Here is a 17,882-nt window from a genome sequence, read left to right as displayed (position 1 = left end):
TCTGCCATGATTAACCATTTCTAGTCTTCTTGCACCTGATCCCGAGATACTTATGCCTGGCCACTGTCTGACAATTTGGACTAGACTGCTCAAAAGTCACACCACGCAAAGCCACACTCTATTAGATATCTCTCATATTTGGCATTCTCTTTTCCCCTTACCCAAGAAAAGCAGTTTATTCACATGACCTCTATGTCTGCTGTACTTGCTTCAGAGCTCAGAGAGACGTAAAGACTCAAGAACTTCCTGGTGGGACCACAGGATCATCAGTGTACTAAGTTAGTCTCCAGCAGCGGCCAGGAAAGAGTGAGGGGGTGGAAATGTAGAAAAAGAGATCAGAACCAAAAAACTCTCAAGAGACAGCTCTTCATGCATCTTGTCCCTATTGAGCATCAGCAGCACTATAACGTATTTTCTTTCCCACTTCATAACTACAGGGACAGTGTCTTGAAAGCGAATCAGTCGCGCAAAACCCATCACATTTGGCAGGCCAAACCAGCCAAGGTCTACTTAACTACAAAAGACAGCAGAAGTTATTCAGTTAGATACTTTGGCAAATGAATCACCAGAGGTAACTATGCGACAACAGGCAAAGCCGTGCTTGCCCCAAGGTTACCAAAGCAGCAGCATGAAACAAGCCCCACAACAAACTTGCTTTTACAACCTCAATTTAAGATCCCATCAAGTTCAACTTTCATATCCTACCAGAATGGGACAAATAGCTGCAAAGGCTGGCAGAGCAACGCTAACCAGCTGCTGTTTAAACAGCCTGCCCTGTGCTGGGTTTCCCCAGAAAGAGACGTTGCATGTCCCATTCTCAGCCCTTCAGAGTTCCAATAGCAAAAAGTCTGCCCCCCACCAGGCAGGTCACACCTCTCCAGCCTTTCAGACTTACCACAGTACCACTGTCCACAAGCTGTTAAGGGCTCATTAAGGGCTCCAGAGGGCTCAGCTGGACCTAAGGTCAGAGCCTGCAGCAACTCATCTACTAGGCTTCTTTTGTCTCTTACTGAGCTCCCTCCCAAATCCAGTGACCACCAGGCCAAGCAAAAGGGTTTGCAGCCCCTGTTCTGTACCGAACAAGTCAGCCTGATCCAGCAACCATCAGACGCAGGACTGCTGCAGCCCGGTAGTAACATAGAACAAGGTGACAAAAGCACTGACAGAAAAGCATCACTTTCATTTTCATATGCCTCCATTAATAAAGACACACACAGAAGGCCTGTGAAGCAGATAACGTTTTTAACATTATCTTCTCTTCTCTGGTGCTTTTCACTATTTATCAAGCAAGCCTTGATTATTTCCTCTTCAAAGGAGAGGAAATTAAGCAATAGTGGAAGTTTATGTTTGACTATCACCCAGTGGCAGAAAAAGAGAGAGCAGCAAAGTCTTCAGTCCCAGAGCATGAATCAATCCAGTAAATCACACAGCTGCTGAAGTAACCCCTTTATTTCTTCAAGACACAAAACCTCTTATTTAAGATGTAGCAGCACAGCCTTTCCTTTGTAGTAGTTGACAGAAAAGCATTTTCTGGATTTACCAAGCAGAGTATCTGTTAACTGAGGAAGTAAACCGAACCATTTCTTCTGAAGATGCCAGAAAGGATCCATGAGCTCCTACCGCATTCCAAGACTTTCCACCAAAGCCTTCCTTGTCCGCTATTACTATACTTTACAGGGGCCCTTTCAGTCCACATCTACCTTCAGACAACAATCGTCTCCAAAACCTTTACCAGTTCTCCATAAAAAGCATGCTGAAGAGGATTGCTGCAGCTGGCCCTCTTCCCTCCCACGTCTGTCAGGAATGGCAACCTACATAATGAGCAGGAGACTTACAGAACCTGGTAAACACGGAAGAAATACTACAGGTGGCCCTTTTTAAACCCGCTGGAACTAGTCTTTAATAACATAGAAAATGCAACTTTCATTCATCATCTGACTACATTTCTATAAAGAAACACAGGAGTCCACAGATAATGATCAAATTTGATTCTGCATGTTGATTAACAGTTAATTGTAGTGTCTGATGTTGATTACACAGGCTGGAATTGAAGAAACCCAAATGGTGTAACTAGATTTCTAGGCATGTTCTGGATGTTGCTGCCTCTACCACAGCACTATGGTATGACATTAGAACATGCACTGTAATCACTCCTAAACAGGAGGTTCCAAAACAGAAATAAACACATGCAAGACATCCTCTTCAATCCAAATCATACACAATTAAATTCCATACACCACAAATCCTTCCAGTGCAAGAAGACATCCAGTTGCATTAAAGGTGACAGATGATGTCTGTTTAAGACGACTCCAAACAGGCCTGGGCATGGAAAAGCAATGGATTTTCTTTAAGGAGCACATAACCGTATGAAGATGCCCCACCATACTCCTCAGATATTAACAATTATGCATGCCAACTCCAAAGCAAGAGATGTCAAACCAAGTAAGAGGACAGGTACCACAAGCTGTACATTTTCCTATGGCAACAGAACAGTGCTACTGCATGTTAACAGACTGTCTTTCGCTTTTTTGTCCTTGGTCACACACTGCACGTTTTTTCTTCATACCTCTGGAGTATTATAGGACAGTGGCACTTTATCGTGGATGGACAGTTAAACATGCTGAAGATTAAGTCTGCAAATAAACGGAGACCGGAAGGAGCCCAGGTAAAGATATCCATTGTGCTCATGTGCCTCGCTAACATAGGCTACCGTCACTCCATTGGGATCATGAAAGCTTCTTCTGTAGGATCCTGTCTCACTAAGTTCAACCACAAGGCTGTATTTGGGCACAAACTTTGTCACGGTTTCCTGACTCAGCAACTAAAAGAAAAAGAAAAGAAAAAAAAGAAAATTAACAAAAAGATTTTGCACTCCACAGTTAGATCTCAAGACACTTACACAATCAAAGACCATTCCACGCTCCTTGGACGAAGCGGCTAAGAACATAAGCACACATTTTGAGTAAACACTATTACACAGGCTTAATACATTAACAACTGAAAAGCCAACTTTAAAAACAAAACCAAACCAAAACAAAAAAGACCAGCAGAAACATACTCTACTTCAGCGCTAGGCTGAAAGGATGTCCACACAGGAGACACCACCTTGTTCTGGTGCAGCTGATGTCAAGCAGGAGACATCGTGCTCTGCTCCCCATAGCATCGGTTTGTTAAAGCTCCTGCACTGCACCAGGAGAGACAACAGGTTTTACAGGAACAACAAAGTTTGTTCAGCTGAAATGGCACTTCCATCCTAAACACTGCTTGTTGATTTTATTATTTCTTTTTTGAGAACAGACGTATTTTCAAGTCTTTGTATTGTTTAAAAAGCACCATGCTGTTTCTTTAGTATCAGATAGCCCTTACAAAATACATTACTCTTGCTCATCCTCATCCTATAGGGGGGTGTGACATAACGACAGGCATATTGAGTCAGAACCAAGTGTCACCTAGCAGCAGACATAACATACACATTCTCTCCTAGGATGCCTAGGGTAGTCATTAGAACAGGTCAGACTTCCCAGATGCTCTCCGGACACCTGGCAATAAGTAGTTTAGGCACTTCGGGTACAAAGGTGAAGTCTTCACATATCCAAATGGAGATCCTGTGTTGCTGCATGGCTAGGGCAGAGATAGTCTCTTTTTCTTTCCTGAGATCAAGGTGGAAGGCAACTTAAGAGATGTGTACCTGTTACTCAGAGAAGCAAATGTTAGTTTTACTACCTATGAATACAAAAGGACTGTTCTACCTGCAGACAGCCACAAGAGTTTTAACCACAACACTAAAAAAATTTTTTAAATCTTCCTGCAAAGAGTAAGAAACAGGACAAACATTTATCACTTCCATTCCTATACTAACGGTGATTTTTTAAAAATTCTTTCTAATTTTTTTTTTTTTTTACCTTAAATATCATCCTTTTAATCCATGGTTTTTCAGACAAGAAATCCAACAAAGAAAATCCAGGATTGGGCCGGACAGCTGACATAGCTACCCAATATCCTCCAGAGCTGCTTAACCTGATATTATCTGGAAGACCAGGCATATTCTCAACAAACATATCTGCTCCACCTTTCATCAGCCCAGACACATAATACCTGAAAGTTATAGACAGTAGGATTAGGACACCTTAAATCAAGCAGTCTAAGTAATAAATAAAAGGCTCAAAAGGAATTAACTTTTAAAAAAATAATTTTTTTTTTTTCTTATTTTGGTACAGGGAAATACAGCATAGCCACATTCCTCTCCCGAGAAAAAGTCAGCGTACTCCACTATGCTCAAGGAGCCCATGATGGAAAGATTATGCAGTCCAGATGTTTACAGTGACAGAAAAAATTAAGTATTGAGGAAGGCCACCTTCTTTGCCATTGATAACCAGGCATGAGTAGAGTGTAGTGTTTCTTCTGTCATTCAACTCATTTATTTAAACAATCTCTAAACAGAGAGTAGTAATAATTTCAGCAAAGTCATACTCACCTTCTGATTCTAGCCATGGTTGTCTCCTGCACCAGGACAAAGTCTTCTGCAGGAGAGAGCTGGACACCATTGGGAAACCTCAGCCCCACCATTAAGACTTTCACTTCTTTTGTTACCGTGTCATATTCAAGCAGGCTAAAAAGAAAGCATTGTATATGGTTTTGAGTGAAAACAAATATTTGTTCATCTTGGTTTCGTTCTCCAGGCATTCTATCTTCTCTCACATGCACTTAACCTAAGTTAAAAGTGCAGAATAGTGAGGAAGCATTTGTTTATGAACACAGGAGAAATACTAAGCCACTTGAGATTGGCAGCATTCATGAACGATTTAGGCTGAACGGAAGGCTAACACTTTCTCTTTTCATACAGATGTTCCATGCAAGCCCTCTTGAAGGAAAATAGGAATCTCATTTATTTTACTGCAGGTCTCGTTAGCAACATCCACACATTCTCTTACCCTCTCCTGCGCACTGCAGTGTTTGCACAGGTGGTTTATAAAGAGAAAAAACTTGAAGACCAAGGAAGTGGTGAAGTCCATTTCTACAGCTGAGCTTACAATAAGTTAAATGCCTTGGGGAAGTGATACTTGCCGCCCATCATCTGTGCCTTCCATAATCAAGAATAAGTAGTCCCGTCTTTGCCATTTGCTGCTGGAGTCAGTGAAGTAGATTTTCCTCCCATCCCGGGTCACTGTAAGATCATTCACAAATGACAACTTCTGACCTTCAATTAGTGTTTTGGATGACACAAGCATTTTTGTTTCACCTGGTTACAGAAAGAAATTAAAAGAAAAGACACACAAGACAAGCTTTTGTATGTCTTGCCATGGAAATGGCTTAAATACTAACATGAAATTAGCAAGCACTTCACAATTTTTTCCATTCGTGCTTCTATTAAGTAGTAAGGTTTCGGGTTGTAATGGAACAACTCAACATCAAACGTGAATGACCAGAACAAAAAACTCTTCAGAAAAACCGAAACAGTAGATGATGTTCCCTATTGATAAGTGCCAGACTTTTCACATTTCTGAAGCTCATACGCAGCCAAGTGCAAACTCAGGTCCCAACCTCGTAGAAGGATGCAGGCAAGCCAATCACTACTACCTCTTTCCCCATAAATCTGTAGGAAGAAGGAGTAGTACCTTCTAAACATTAAAACGCCAGCAAGTTCATTAAACAGCTCTGCCACAGTCAGCTCTGCCACCTACTACCAGGCACATTATTAAGGTCACATCTCTAAAAATGAACCAAAATCTGTTTAAGTCATCTTTAGGCACGGGGTTTGGGTTGGTTCATCTGCTTGGTTTTTGTCATGACTGAGCTAATACGGCAGCTGCATCATACCCTCCCAGGGCCACGCAGTCTGAGCCCTTCAGTTGTGTCTCACCTAGCATTTGGCCAGCCTCCCTCTCCCCAGCTGAAACCAATTTGGAGATGTAAACTGTCAGAAAATCAACCCTACATGAAAGCAACTATGGCTTTCTGACAGCACAGCTCCTAAAACTGAGATCTGGGTCAGGAACATACAACAAAGGGCATGATGCAACAGTGCCTTTTCAGCAGGAACAAGCCACTTGATCTTCAGCTGCACCAAAATACATCTTTTTTTCACTTTCTATAGATTGGGGTTACAGGGAAGTTAAGAGCTCTTTACTACGACACAGCGAGATCAAGCCAGAAACAAAAGTACAGAAACAGAAAGTTTATGTAACAGCAATACTTTTTCCCCTTTAAGAAAACTGAAACAGCTACGCAGAACTTTATTCATGGATCTTGAGGTACCAATTTTGACAACGAAAAGCATATGTCAACAGCAGATAAGCCACTGGTAACCCTGATCGAGACAGACAGATATAGAAAGGAAGTGATCGCTACAAGAAAATAAATACCAAGTTCGTGCATGGCATATTTCACCCAGACAGCTCCCAACCACTTTACAAAGGCAAGCATGGTTTTGCCTGCAGTGTCCGGCAAAATTGCAAATAAAGGCCAGATTTGTCAGTGGAAGAGAACTTCTAAGCAGAAAAGTCATACCTGTACCAGGATTAACTTCATAGAGTCCATAATAAGCATCTGCCACAAAAAGGGTATTATTTGGCCCCACTCTGATGCCAAGTGGTCTTCCACACGTTGGTTCATCTTCACGTGTTCCTTAGGAAACAATTTTAATATGGTTTTCCAAGTAGAAATAAATACAAGGCTACCTACATAGGTCAAACTCTAACAAAACTCTACAACCGGCACCACACACACTCATTAAAGAAATGATTCTTACTTTCCTAGGTGTGAGTGAAACAGGTATCCCCATGTTTTCACCAGTCTGGAGATAATCCTATCATTTGCCAGGCTGGTAGCGGGCTAACAGCTGGCCTGAGTAGGGATGAATGTCAGAAAATTGGATTTAACTAAATGCTTCTTCTCAGAAGGAATCAGTTTTCCTGCAGGTTTCTTTTTCTTTTCTTTTTTAAATAAAAAAAAAAAAAACACACCACACACCACCACCACCCCACCACCACCACCTTGGAACTTCCTTTTTTTGGAACGGTCTAACGCTGTCATGAAACAGCCAGTTTCTCAAGACATAGACACTAAAGACTTCTACATGAGGAAGAAGGGGAATACTGCAAACCTGAAAAATGTGTGTCTATTTGAGTCCGGAAGAACTAAGAACTTCAGAACATCTGTAGTTTGAAAGATAGCAAGAGAAGCTTCTGGACAGCATAATCCTCCCACCTCTCCCAAGCTATACAAGTCGAATGGAGATGAGCAATGGAAAGATGATTCTTCATATCCATCCCAACCCACATTCATACCTAAGCAGCAGCTGGAAGTCCAGCTTCCTACCAGCTAGCAGCAGGCTTCATTGGCTGTCCTACCTGTTAGGTAGCCAAGAGAGTGCTTCCAAATAAGCCTAATCATGTGAACATCCAAAAATTACACAGCTAAAACACTGAACGTGTCAACAAGAGATACATAAAGACAGCAATAGTTCCTGCCCATAATTTCTGTCTAACTGGCAACCAGAGCAGGGCTGCGAAACCTCATGCAAGTTTCTACATTGTTACCGTAAACAAAACCACCCACAGTCCCCACAAACACCAGCCAGGCTTCTCAGGCTGCCCAGGCAGTACTGAGATGCCTGATGTTAAGCTTCCCCATAGAAATAGTTCTGTTAATAAACAAGCCACTACCAGGTTTTCTCACTCAGTTACAGAAATCTCATTAAATGAAGCAAATAAGTGGTTCAGAAAGAGGAGGGAAATTCAACAAGAAACAACTGCAGGCCACTGGTGAGAAAACAGAAACATCATGACCAATGGAAGATCTCTGCTAAAGCAGGTGCAGCCACCACAACCCCCACACTGTACTCACAAACAGAGGAAGGGAAATTAGCACAAAAAAATGCAAGGCAAAGTTCTGTAGATGGCGAAGGTGATTTTTATTTTCAAAAATCTTTCCCACTCACACGTTATCTCAGAGTTCATTCACTCACACTTGGTTAGAAGTCCTCAGTTTTTATGGGGTGGCCCTTCAACTCAGAATCTCGCTGACTTCACTTTCCATAAATATTAGGCCAGGTTGCTGCCCATTTTTTTCTTATTTAGGATACGTGCTTTTTCTGGATGGACTAACAGGAAAAGGAACATTATTTGTGATGCACTTCCACCTCGTCTTCCTCCCAGCGTTAAGATGCAGGATCTTCTACCGACAGATCACCCATGCTGCAGCCTTACAGGAGTGCAGGCCTCATAGTCATGACATGAAACACCCACATTCCCAAATTTTACTCCTGGGAACACTGTCCTTTGTTATCGAAAGCACCCATTCCCATTCCTTTGGCCCTTTGTTCTGCTGTTCCTTCCAGTGCTTATATACATATTTCCACTCATACTTCATTCATACAAATATTAATATTTCTGTTACAAATCTCTACAGAAGAATATACGCACTTGCATGAGCGATCCAGACAGAACACCAGTTTAATCAACATAAGCCCTGACCCAGATGTTTTTAGGTACGCTATATTCAGGAGCTGTCACTCACCACAAGGACCATGGCCAATCCTGGCTATAGTTTGTATCTCCCCATCTTCAATTTTGATAATCTTCCCATCAGCTGTCCCAGTAAATAGCACATCTGCGAAAACAACGGGTGTGATTAGCTTGATCACAAAACCGTAGTGGTAAACATCCTTCTACGCGATCCTTCTACTAGCACGAAGTAGAATTCATGCTTAAGATACAGTAAAGTAGCAGTCTTCATTCATAACAAAAGAATAAAGAGGTGAAGGGAAAGATGAAGGCAAATAAGCGTATTTAGTTAGATTTCTTCCAACTCAAAAAGAAGAGGAAGGATTTAAGCCTTAGGAGTTACAAATATGGAATATGGAGCTTTTTACCCATAAGTGGTCCAAACCTTTGCTTAACAGCAGACATAACTTAATGGCCAGTCACTGGATTGATCCCTCTGGGCAAATTTCTACATCATAGTAAAATGTGATCAGTACTGCATCCATCTTGCCACTCTTCAAAGAGAGACTGACTAAATAAAACTTCTTATTCTGATGCAGTCCATATAGGCTGCTGGACACCTGCCAACGCTCACATTGTATTGGTTCTGGAGAAGAATTACAAAAACTGTAGCAACTGAACAATCAACAAGACCAAAAGCATTGCCAAATTACTGTATTCACGCCAAGCCATGTGATAGCATAAGACAGATTCACTGAATACAAACAACACACAAACTTTTCCATATTACCAAATTAAAGACTGTTGAATTAGCAGAGCCCATCGCTTGGACTTTTCCATCTCCATTTTAACTGAAGTTTTAAGTTTGCTAATTACACTTTTAAAAGGGAATAAGCAGACTTCAACATTTATTCATACAAAACTTATTCCCAGTCAGGTTGATTATTTCACCCATGGCTGTCCCTTGCAGGAAGGTTTCCTTAAAGAGTTTCCAATGAGACTTTTCTGAGGTAACAGAAAAGAATCAGTGGCTTCAGGTAATCACTTCAGCACATTGATAACAGAGATAGGCAGAAAAAGCATAATCTGAGGAAGGAATTTACAGTAGTTTCTTGCTGTAAAATAATTATAAAAGATATTTTACTCATTTATTAGAAGATATAGCAGAAGGAAAATAAGTGATATGGCTACTGAGCACCTCTTGTACTGAAGGATGTTTCAGTAAGGGCCTTGCTTGCAACTCCCAGACCCTTTTCTTTTCACATTAAAACAGTCAAGAACTCATGTCAAGAGTAATTTCTAGCCTTATCCCCTTCAGGAGACACAGGAACAACCCCTGCACAAAGCTGGTTTCCTACTGAGTGTCATGCCATTACAAGTCTCATTAAGAAACCCTTTAAGAAACTGCTCAGAGACGGAATAGGTTGGTGATTTGGTGAGAACACACATGCCATAATAGAGAAGTATAGGATGGCACCTGTAGTGCATGCAACAGCAGTAAAATGTAAATTTGTTATTCATCAATTTAAGATCTTTTACCGTCATATAAGTAAAAATTAACACCACAAAACGCGGCTCCCTCAGAGGAAATGGGTATTAAAAGCGTAGGTATTACCCTGTAAATATTAATTCCCACTTAAGAGCTAGTCAAATGAAAAATGGGACCACTTCCTCCAAACAAAAGTAGCCCCTGACTCCATTGCTGATGCTTTCAGTCCTGGAAGAATGGATTTTTTTAATCTGGCAACAAGGTTTAATTTATACTGGGGAAAGAGGAGAAGAGCAGTATATAGCAGCCAGGTTTTGCTGCATAACATAGTTATTTTAAAAAAACCTGCATATTCAAGAGAGCTTCCCGAGTTTATTACTTAAGAGCTATATTGCTGAACAAACCCGTATCGATGGAGCAACACTTAAAGACTTTAAAAGCTTATTTAGGCAGTGCTTACCCCCAATATTGGCAATGGACTCTGGTCCGACCAGCTGATTTTCCCATAACCGCTCAGCTTTTCGTAACTCGATATTGGGCTCTAGCACACCCGTCAGGAGGGGAGGTTCCTTCAAACTGCGAAACAGAACGCAGACCTCATGATCTTTTGCACAAATCTGCAAACACTCTTGAGCAACATATTGGATCGTTTTTTCCCTAGTTTGCCAGCTCCTGCAAACCTGACCTATGCTTAACATACAGCGTATTTCAAAAAGAGACATCACAGCTGACAAGCTGAAAGACTGACTCTTGTTCATCAAGGTTCATAATTTTCTGGTTTTGCTGATCAGAAAAGTTGTAGTTACGCATTCATAAGACATATCTGGAAATCTATACAGCTTCAAGGCCAACAATACATTCCCAGTTCATCTATTTTACACAAGCGCAAAGGATTTCAGCATTGCCACAACTCAAAAGAATAACTGCTTTCTTACTGAGCTGAATTAATTGTTTGTACCAGAATATTCTTCCTAAGTAGATATATGCATATTCCTAAACAAAAAGGTTTTAAAATGCAAAAGGCTAGCATTTTACAATACACCAAGATCTGACACCGCCTAACATTTTCATCATGGAGAAAAAATATTTTTTAATTACTAGTTAGCACACAACTTGTGAAAAAAGTGTTCCAGTAGTTTGAGCACTAGGACGCACATGCTTTCATACCATATTGAAACCTGTATTCTCATTGATGACTTGAATGCATTCCCATATAGAAAGACCAACTCAAAGGAATAAGTTGCACATAAACTTAAAGGGTATTGAACTGAAATCTCAAAATGACAAAATAAGGTCCAATCTTGCAAGTCCTTATCCACATAAATAGCCAGGTCCAAGCCAACGGCAGTTCCAATCAACTACAGAGATATGGAGAAGGGAAGTAGTAAGATGCCTACACAGCTTCAACTTAAATACCAGGCTCCAAAGCACTGTGCTTAAAAAATAGATTTAGCTGTGCTGACAAACCTGAACATATTTCAGTCTCTTACCTTCTTAAAAACACCCACATAAACCACCTCAGTCTCCATGAGTTAAGGATTTCAAGTTATTACTAAAGCTGCATACACAGCCAGGGCGGTAAGCTCATTAGGTGTTCGTTCAGAAGAGTATGCTAAAGCTCCCTAGGCCAAGTTTTGAAATGTGACCCTAAGCAAATGCCTTCCACCTGTAGAATTTTAAAAAGCCAAGGTTTGACTCCAAAACTTGCCCAGCTTCACAGCATCCAGAACCGATTTGTCACCAACAACGCTGCAACCCTACTGCTCATATGGTGAAAATCATTACAATTTCTAGAGCTTCAGCGACCGAGGCAAAAAGCAAACTGAAATTGCAAACTATAAAAGCCATGACAATTGAGAAAAACAGGTTCACACCACAAATGATTCAGAAGGAGAGAAAAACACATACTTTTATCTGTCTGGTTACGGACAGTAAACTTTCCTTTAAGCATGTATTACTGCAGTTGCAAAGCCAACTGAATTACTAGCTCCTGTCCACAGCAGATTTATAGCAGAGTTATCTTCACAATGCTAACACAAATACATTTTCCACCTCTTCTTCCAAGCATTAGAGAGTTCCAGATGAGGGTAACAGGCTTTAGATATGGAACTCATTTGCTGGGAACTTTGGACAGTTGTGTTTGCAAGCAGAAAATCCTCCCTCGGATCAATATTATCCGAGACGGGCTCATAGAGAAAGAACTTGAAATAAACCACAGTTGCAGGAGTTTCACAGATCACATCTGCTTTTTTCTCCACCCTCTTATTCCTCATTATTTCTAGTGGCTTACAGGAACAATATCACTATTGGAAAATGAGATTTCTATGTGTTCTTTTACTGAAGGGACTGGTTGAGACAGCATCTACCTCTCGAGCTTTTTCAAAAGATTTCATAAACATCACACAGAATCATTCTATCTACTGTACAGGCTGAGGCCGAACCACTTCTGGCAGTGAAACTAAGAAGCTAATTAAGAATGTACAGCAATGTAAGTCAGTGATTTGGGCAGCTTATGTCTAATAGCCTATTGGCAAGACTTGTAAGTACCACCCTACCATGTTACCAGTTTCTTTCAACTCTAGGGATATTTACAGTGTTGTCGTTCCTTTTCATTAAGGAATTATCAAGTTGATCACAAATATTTAGCAGACTGAGCATTTTCACTTACATCAAAATGCCAGGAGCACTACACAGCCTGACTCCACCCCATGCTGGCAGTCAAAGTGTCTCTCACACAACTTCACCCAACACAGGTCACACCTCGCATAGCTGATTCACTGTTATGCTAGAGATTTGATACAGACCTCGATTCAGATGTCTACGAATTCAGGCACGGCAGAAATCACCTAGCTGCACTGCTTTATGAGATCTGCATTTAAATATAACATCACCATATGGTTCCACTGGTACAAAGCACCAAATCAACCCGGTCAGGTTATCCATTTCAATTTTCATCCTCAGACAAACAGGCTGTCTTTGACAGAACTATAATAGCTGGGGTACTGCTTAGTCCTTAGTGAAAATGCAGTTATCTCACAGAAGGCAAGAGTGCCCATAAGTAATCACAAGCTCCACTGGCAGTTTAGACAGCAGAAAATCATTTTCTAGATTAACGATCAAAGTAATTCAGCTCCTTCAATGATCAGTAGTGACACACAACTGCACAAGATGGCTCAGAAACAGACTGGGTATACAAAGCAAGCCATGGCAATGGACAATACTGGAATCACTCCCCAATTTCTTAATCCAGTTAGAACCACTTTACACAGCTGACTCTTGTTTGCTGAAAAAAAAAAACAAACAGCCCCACAACAGAACACATACGAGTGTTATGCTTCAACAATATTTATTTCAAAACAAAGCAATAATTTACCTTATAGGCTGAGGGTCTATAGGACAATCCAGTAGAACAGTTACTCCAAGCAGGGGCACAGTGAGAGACGCAGCCAAAGTCAAGAAGGTAACACGGAACACCTTGCTGCTGTAAGTACTGCCAAAACCAGACAAGAAATAGAATTAACACGCTAAGCTGTTTTAATATACAATAGTCTTTAACAATTCTTTAACAGCCTATTTTCTTCACAAACAGAACCAGAGATACTTTTCCCCAACCACCATCTTGAATGACCCTTAGGGTCCAGTTTGAACTCATTAGGATAAGAGAAAAGGATATTTATCCAGTCTCAGCCTATTGGCATCATATGAGGCAGAGTATTCTCATGTACAGGTTTCATGCATGCTACAAGTTACAGATAACTAAAAAAAACCAAACCAAACGCAACCTCCAAGAAACTGGGTTGGGGGGGGGGGGGTTGGTGCTGTTTGGTTGAGGGTTTTTTAACTTGATCTTCAGTTTTGGCAATGGTTTCCATACCAGTGCAAACGCTCAACTAAAAGAACAAACATTAGAGGAAGTTAAATGAATGCTTGCTTAACTTAGTGAACATTGGTTTGAAATTCAAGCCCCAGCACACAGAAGAAATTAAGTATGTTCTATTTACCCATCAAAACACTCAACAAAAAAGCAAGAAATGTTATTCCACAGGAGAAAACCAGGTTTTGTTCTCAACAAGTTCAGAGGCATCAATCGGGCATTTACAGAGAGGAAGGCACAGGGCCATGCTTAACAAATCCTAGCCTTGAACAGGAAAGGCAGCTCCCACAATTTTAGCTGCTCTGAACCACGCACTGGCACAGCCAGCCGGTCTCCTTGCAGTATCAATTAAATAAAGAGAAACAGTGCCTGATGGTTCCGTAATAATCCTTGGACCACTTCCACTGTTTTGCCCTTCATTAGCCAATCATCCAGCCAGTAGGAAATATGAACTGCTGCCCAGAGCACAAACATCACAACTGGGGAACTAATGACATGTACTTACAGTACTGACAACAGCATCAAGGTAACCTTTGGGATTATCAGCTGGAACAGCTAGGGCAGAACTAGGCCTGGATTTGGTCACTGCCTGCATGCACAGAAGTTGGAATATTCATAATCCATCACAGCTTTTCCCTGGCAGCACAACTGCCGCCACCCCTTCTCTTCCGGCAGCAGACAGAGGTAGTTAGGATGGAGGCCTGCCCCAGTTTCCCCGGCTCTGCGTGCTACCCAACGGGCCACTGCAAGCCACTGCGCAAATCACCAGGCTGCGCCGAGGTGACTGCTACAAGGATGCCAACAGCCTGCCACGACAAGAGCTGCCGCTGCCGCTAGCCCAAAGCCACACAGTTCAGCCCCCTCCAAGAAATGTTGTTAGCGCTGCTGCTGTTGGTCACCAAGCATTCCCCACTCTCCCAAAGCACTCGCCACCTGCGACTACTTCCTTTCCACCAGCATGCTCAAGTATTCCTGCTCTCAGATAAATTAAGAAACAAATTTTATTTCTCACACTCAAGAGCGCAGCATTCCCATCACAAACTTCGGCAGTGTTACAGCACTAAGACTGTCTCCGCCTGAGCTGGACTAGGCTGGGAGACTGCTTCAAACAAGCCTTCTCATCTGCACTGACCTCTTCATACTTCCCAAGAGCCAGGCTGCCCTTGTAATTAATTAGAAGAATTCTGCACTTGCTGCTCTAACAGCAGATGTCTCGAGGAAGCAACAACCTCCCAGTCTGTCTCCCCTTGGATTTGGAATCAAGAGCGGGTGCTAGAGATATGAGGCAATCCCCAAGTTTACACAAAGACAAAGACTTCAGCTGGCAGCCTTGTCCTTCCACTGTCCTTCAAAAGATGAAGGCTCTATACTGTAAGATTAAAAGTACTGTCAGCAGACACCTAAGCATCCTTGTGACAGCTGAGAACAGCTCACACAAAAGAAGTGGATGAAGATGAATGGGAATTCATCTGCCAAAGCCAAGTTAATTAAAGCTCCTGAAAGCACGATTTAAGTAAAGGTCACATTTCTGATCCTCATTCAAACTTGCAAGGATTTGACAATAAAGGAAAAAGGCAGGAAGAATGAGGTGACAAGCAAACTCACACTTCAAGCTTGCAAACTGCAAGACCTATTTTACACACTGCTGAAACCACAAGAATTTAAATAAAACACAAAAGCTTAAAAAAAAAGTCAGCTTCTCAGAATCCTTATAAAAGCAAACAAACAAAATATACTCTAATATAGAATACAGACAACTGTAAGTTACTGACTGGTCACTGGAAAGAATCACTGAAGTAATGGCTCACCAATACTGGTTATCAAAACAGAAATCCTTAGTTAATTGTGTCTCCGATAATTAATCCTACACGGACTCCAGCCACAGTCTCAGTAATGCAACTTACCAGGACTCCAGCTATGATAAAGGCAATTTAGTTGTCACTAAGAACTAAAAAGAGAAGCCACTGCACCAATTCTTGAAGACAGACAGAAGGCTGGCAAGACGACACTACGGGCCACCATAGCGAGGAGTCCAGGTTGCCTCATCCTCTTGGCAGAACTACTGGGGGGCTGGAGGGGAAAGCAACTGTCATCAAGAGTTTCTGCCACACCTCCCAGCCAGAAAAAGGGCAGCCTCCAGAATGTCTTCCACTGGTTTCATGCAGGACAGTCTCATGAGAACAGAACCTGGGGATACTCTGGACCATTGCTGGAGCCCTAGAAATTCAAGTGATTTGAACAAAGTTACCAGGAGAGAATGAAACCAGGAAGAAGAGTCTCTCAAGCTGTGAGATGCTGATGCTGTCCTTCAAAAACGGGGCTATGTATGCAAGCCACCATACACAGTCTTTCATTCTGATGACCCTGAAGGGCAGATATAAGAATCTGCAAGGTACACAAGTCAGAAGAGACATAATAGATGGCGAACCAAAGTATTACAAGTCATCAACCACTTTATTCAGTGGTTTTCTTCAGCAAAGCAAACACCACCACTTTCTCGTTGCAGCTATTGCCTTTACTTACACCGAAGCTAATTTTGTATAAAATTCCTAAACAGAAAATTGTAAATGGAATCTTGTTTAACTTAGAATAAACTTAGCCGCAATCAAATAAACTGTTTATATCTCAGACACATATTGACTAGGCTTTAAAATGCAGATTACTCTTTAAACTATTGCCAAATATAAACAGACTAACCAGAGTCATACAGGACTTAAATCACACCCACAATAAGCCTGTGCAAGCCATAATGGCATAACTGTGGTTTCTTGACTAGCAAAAGATAAACTGTACTTAGACCCACTGGATAAAAGAAAACAACAACAAGCCAAACACCAGGACCAACCCCAAACAGCCACAAATTAAGCCATTTTGGAGGTTAAAAGGTCTCCCTGCAGCTCAGCAGAAGCAGGTGTCCAGGCCCTGCCCAGAACCCTCCTCCCTCTGCCAGCCGCCCCCAGCAGAAGCGCCAGCACTGGGGAGAGAAGCCCCCGCCGGGGTGCTGGGAGGCCGGGGGTCCCCACAGGCTGACACCCAGGGGTGCCCCAGCATCAACCTGTGCCGCCGACCAAGAGAGGGGCACCGGGGCCTCGGCTCCCCACGCCCGCGGTAGCCTGCTCAGCCCCGGGACAGCCAGCCTGCCCCTTCGACCCGCTCTAGCCCAGGACAGCCTCTCCCACGCCCAAACCAGGGCCTCCCCCACCCGGGTGAGGCCAGGCCAGCAGAGCCCCTTCCCCTCCCAGCCAGGTTTCCCTCAGGCCGGGCCCATTCGCGGCCCTACAGCCCCAGGCCAGGCCAGGCCAGGCCGGGCCCCCCAGACCACCCCACCTCGGCCATAGCGGCCCCTTCCCTCGGGTCAAACCGAACAGCCCTCCTCACCCCAGCCCGGCCCGGCCCCTCAGCACTGCCCGTCAACCGGCCACCGGGCCCTCCTGTCCTCACAGGCCGGGCCTGCCCTAACACTCACGGTCACGGCAGGCCCCTCTTCCCTCCCCGTCGAGGCCGGGTGGGGCGGACACACCACCGCGCTGGGCCCCACCTGCCCTCCTTGGCTTCCTGCGCCGGGCTGTCCTCGGTGATGACCTGCGGGCGAAAGGGCCGGCGCTGCCGCAGGCCCTCCGCCTCATTCATCCTGCCGCCGCCGCGCACCGGGGCTGCCGCCGCCGGCCACGCCCCCCTCCCGACACACCCCCATGGCCACGCCCCCCGCCCCGCACACGCCCATGGCCACGCCCCCGCGCGTTAGGCCCCGCCCTCCACGGATTAGGTCGCGCCCCCGATGGCACAGGCCACGCCCCCGACCGTCCCTCAGGCGGAAGGCGGCCCCGCTCCGCGGCGGGCGTGAGGCAAAGGGCGGCTTGATCCTTCCGCCGGGTCCGTGCCCGCCGTCACGGGGGGGCTCGGCGAGCTTCTACCGTGGCCTCCTGACCCCTTGAGGCTCCCGTGGGTGGTGGTCGGTGCTGCAGCCGTCCCTCCCCCGGGCGCGGCGTGGGCAGGCCGAGGCGCAGGGCCCGCAAGATGGCGCCAGGAGACCGCCAGGGAGCGATGGAGGGAGCGGTTTTCCCTCGGAGAGGCG

The 17,882-nt window shown here is 43.7% G+C and overlaps 1 protein-coding gene across 2 annotated transcripts; it reads right to left on the bottom strand.

The window, feature by feature from the left end:
* Nucleotides 1–1,434: 1,434 nt before the first annotated feature.
* On the bottom strand, nt 1,435–17,517 carry APMAP (adipocyte plasma membrane associated protein). Of its 2 annotated transcripts, XM_063328027.1 has the most exons (10): nt 17,346–17,517; nt 13,307–13,423; nt 10,394–10,509; nt 8,518–8,610; nt 6,508–6,624; nt 5,065–5,239; nt 4,475–4,609; nt 3,903–4,095; nt 3,059–3,184; nt 2,683–2,821 (listed from the first exon to the last, which is right to left on the bottom strand). In XM_063328027.1, exons 1-9 carry the CDS (start codon nt 17,435–17,437, stop codon nt 3,071–3,073), a joined length of 1,152 nt encoding a protein of 383 aa, XP_063184097.1. In that variant the 5' UTR covers nt 17,438–17,517; the 3' UTR covers nt 2,683–2,821; nt 3,059–3,070. The 2 variants fall into 2 exon arrangements, with proteins under 2 accessions (XP_063184094.1, XP_063184097.1); XM_063328024.1 differs by lacking the exon at nt 3,059–3,184 and having other exon boundaries at nt 1,435–2,821; nt 17,346–17,516.
* Between the last annotated feature and the right edge of the window lie 365 nt (nt 17,518–17,882).

This window comes from Chroicocephalus ridibundus, chromosome 3 (assembly GCF_963924245.1).
Source record: "Chroicocephalus ridibundus chromosome 3, bChrRid1.1, whole genome shotgun sequence".
Lineage (NCBI taxonomy): Eukaryota > Metazoa > Chordata > Aves > Charadriiformes > Laridae > Chroicocephalus > Chroicocephalus ridibundus.
The sequence above is the reverse complement of the archived record's forward strand: the minus strand, read 5'-3'. Positions and strand labels throughout refer to the sequence as shown.

Bases quoted from the DNA above. Each gene is read 5' to 3' on its own strand.
- APMAP (XM_063328024.1), bottom strand. From the start codon at position 17,437: ATGAATGAGGCGGAGGGCCTGCGGCAGCGCCGGCCCTTTCGCCCGCAG. The intron at 8,611-10,393 runs GTAAGCACTGCC...TTGTTTTCGCAG, and splicing joins GTCCATTGCCAATATTGGGG to ATGTGCTATTTACTGGGACA. The intron at 2,822-3,902 runs GTAAAAAAAAAA...TTTTTCTTTTAG, and splicing joins TTAAAAGGATGATATTTAAG to TTGCTGAGTCAGGAAACCGT.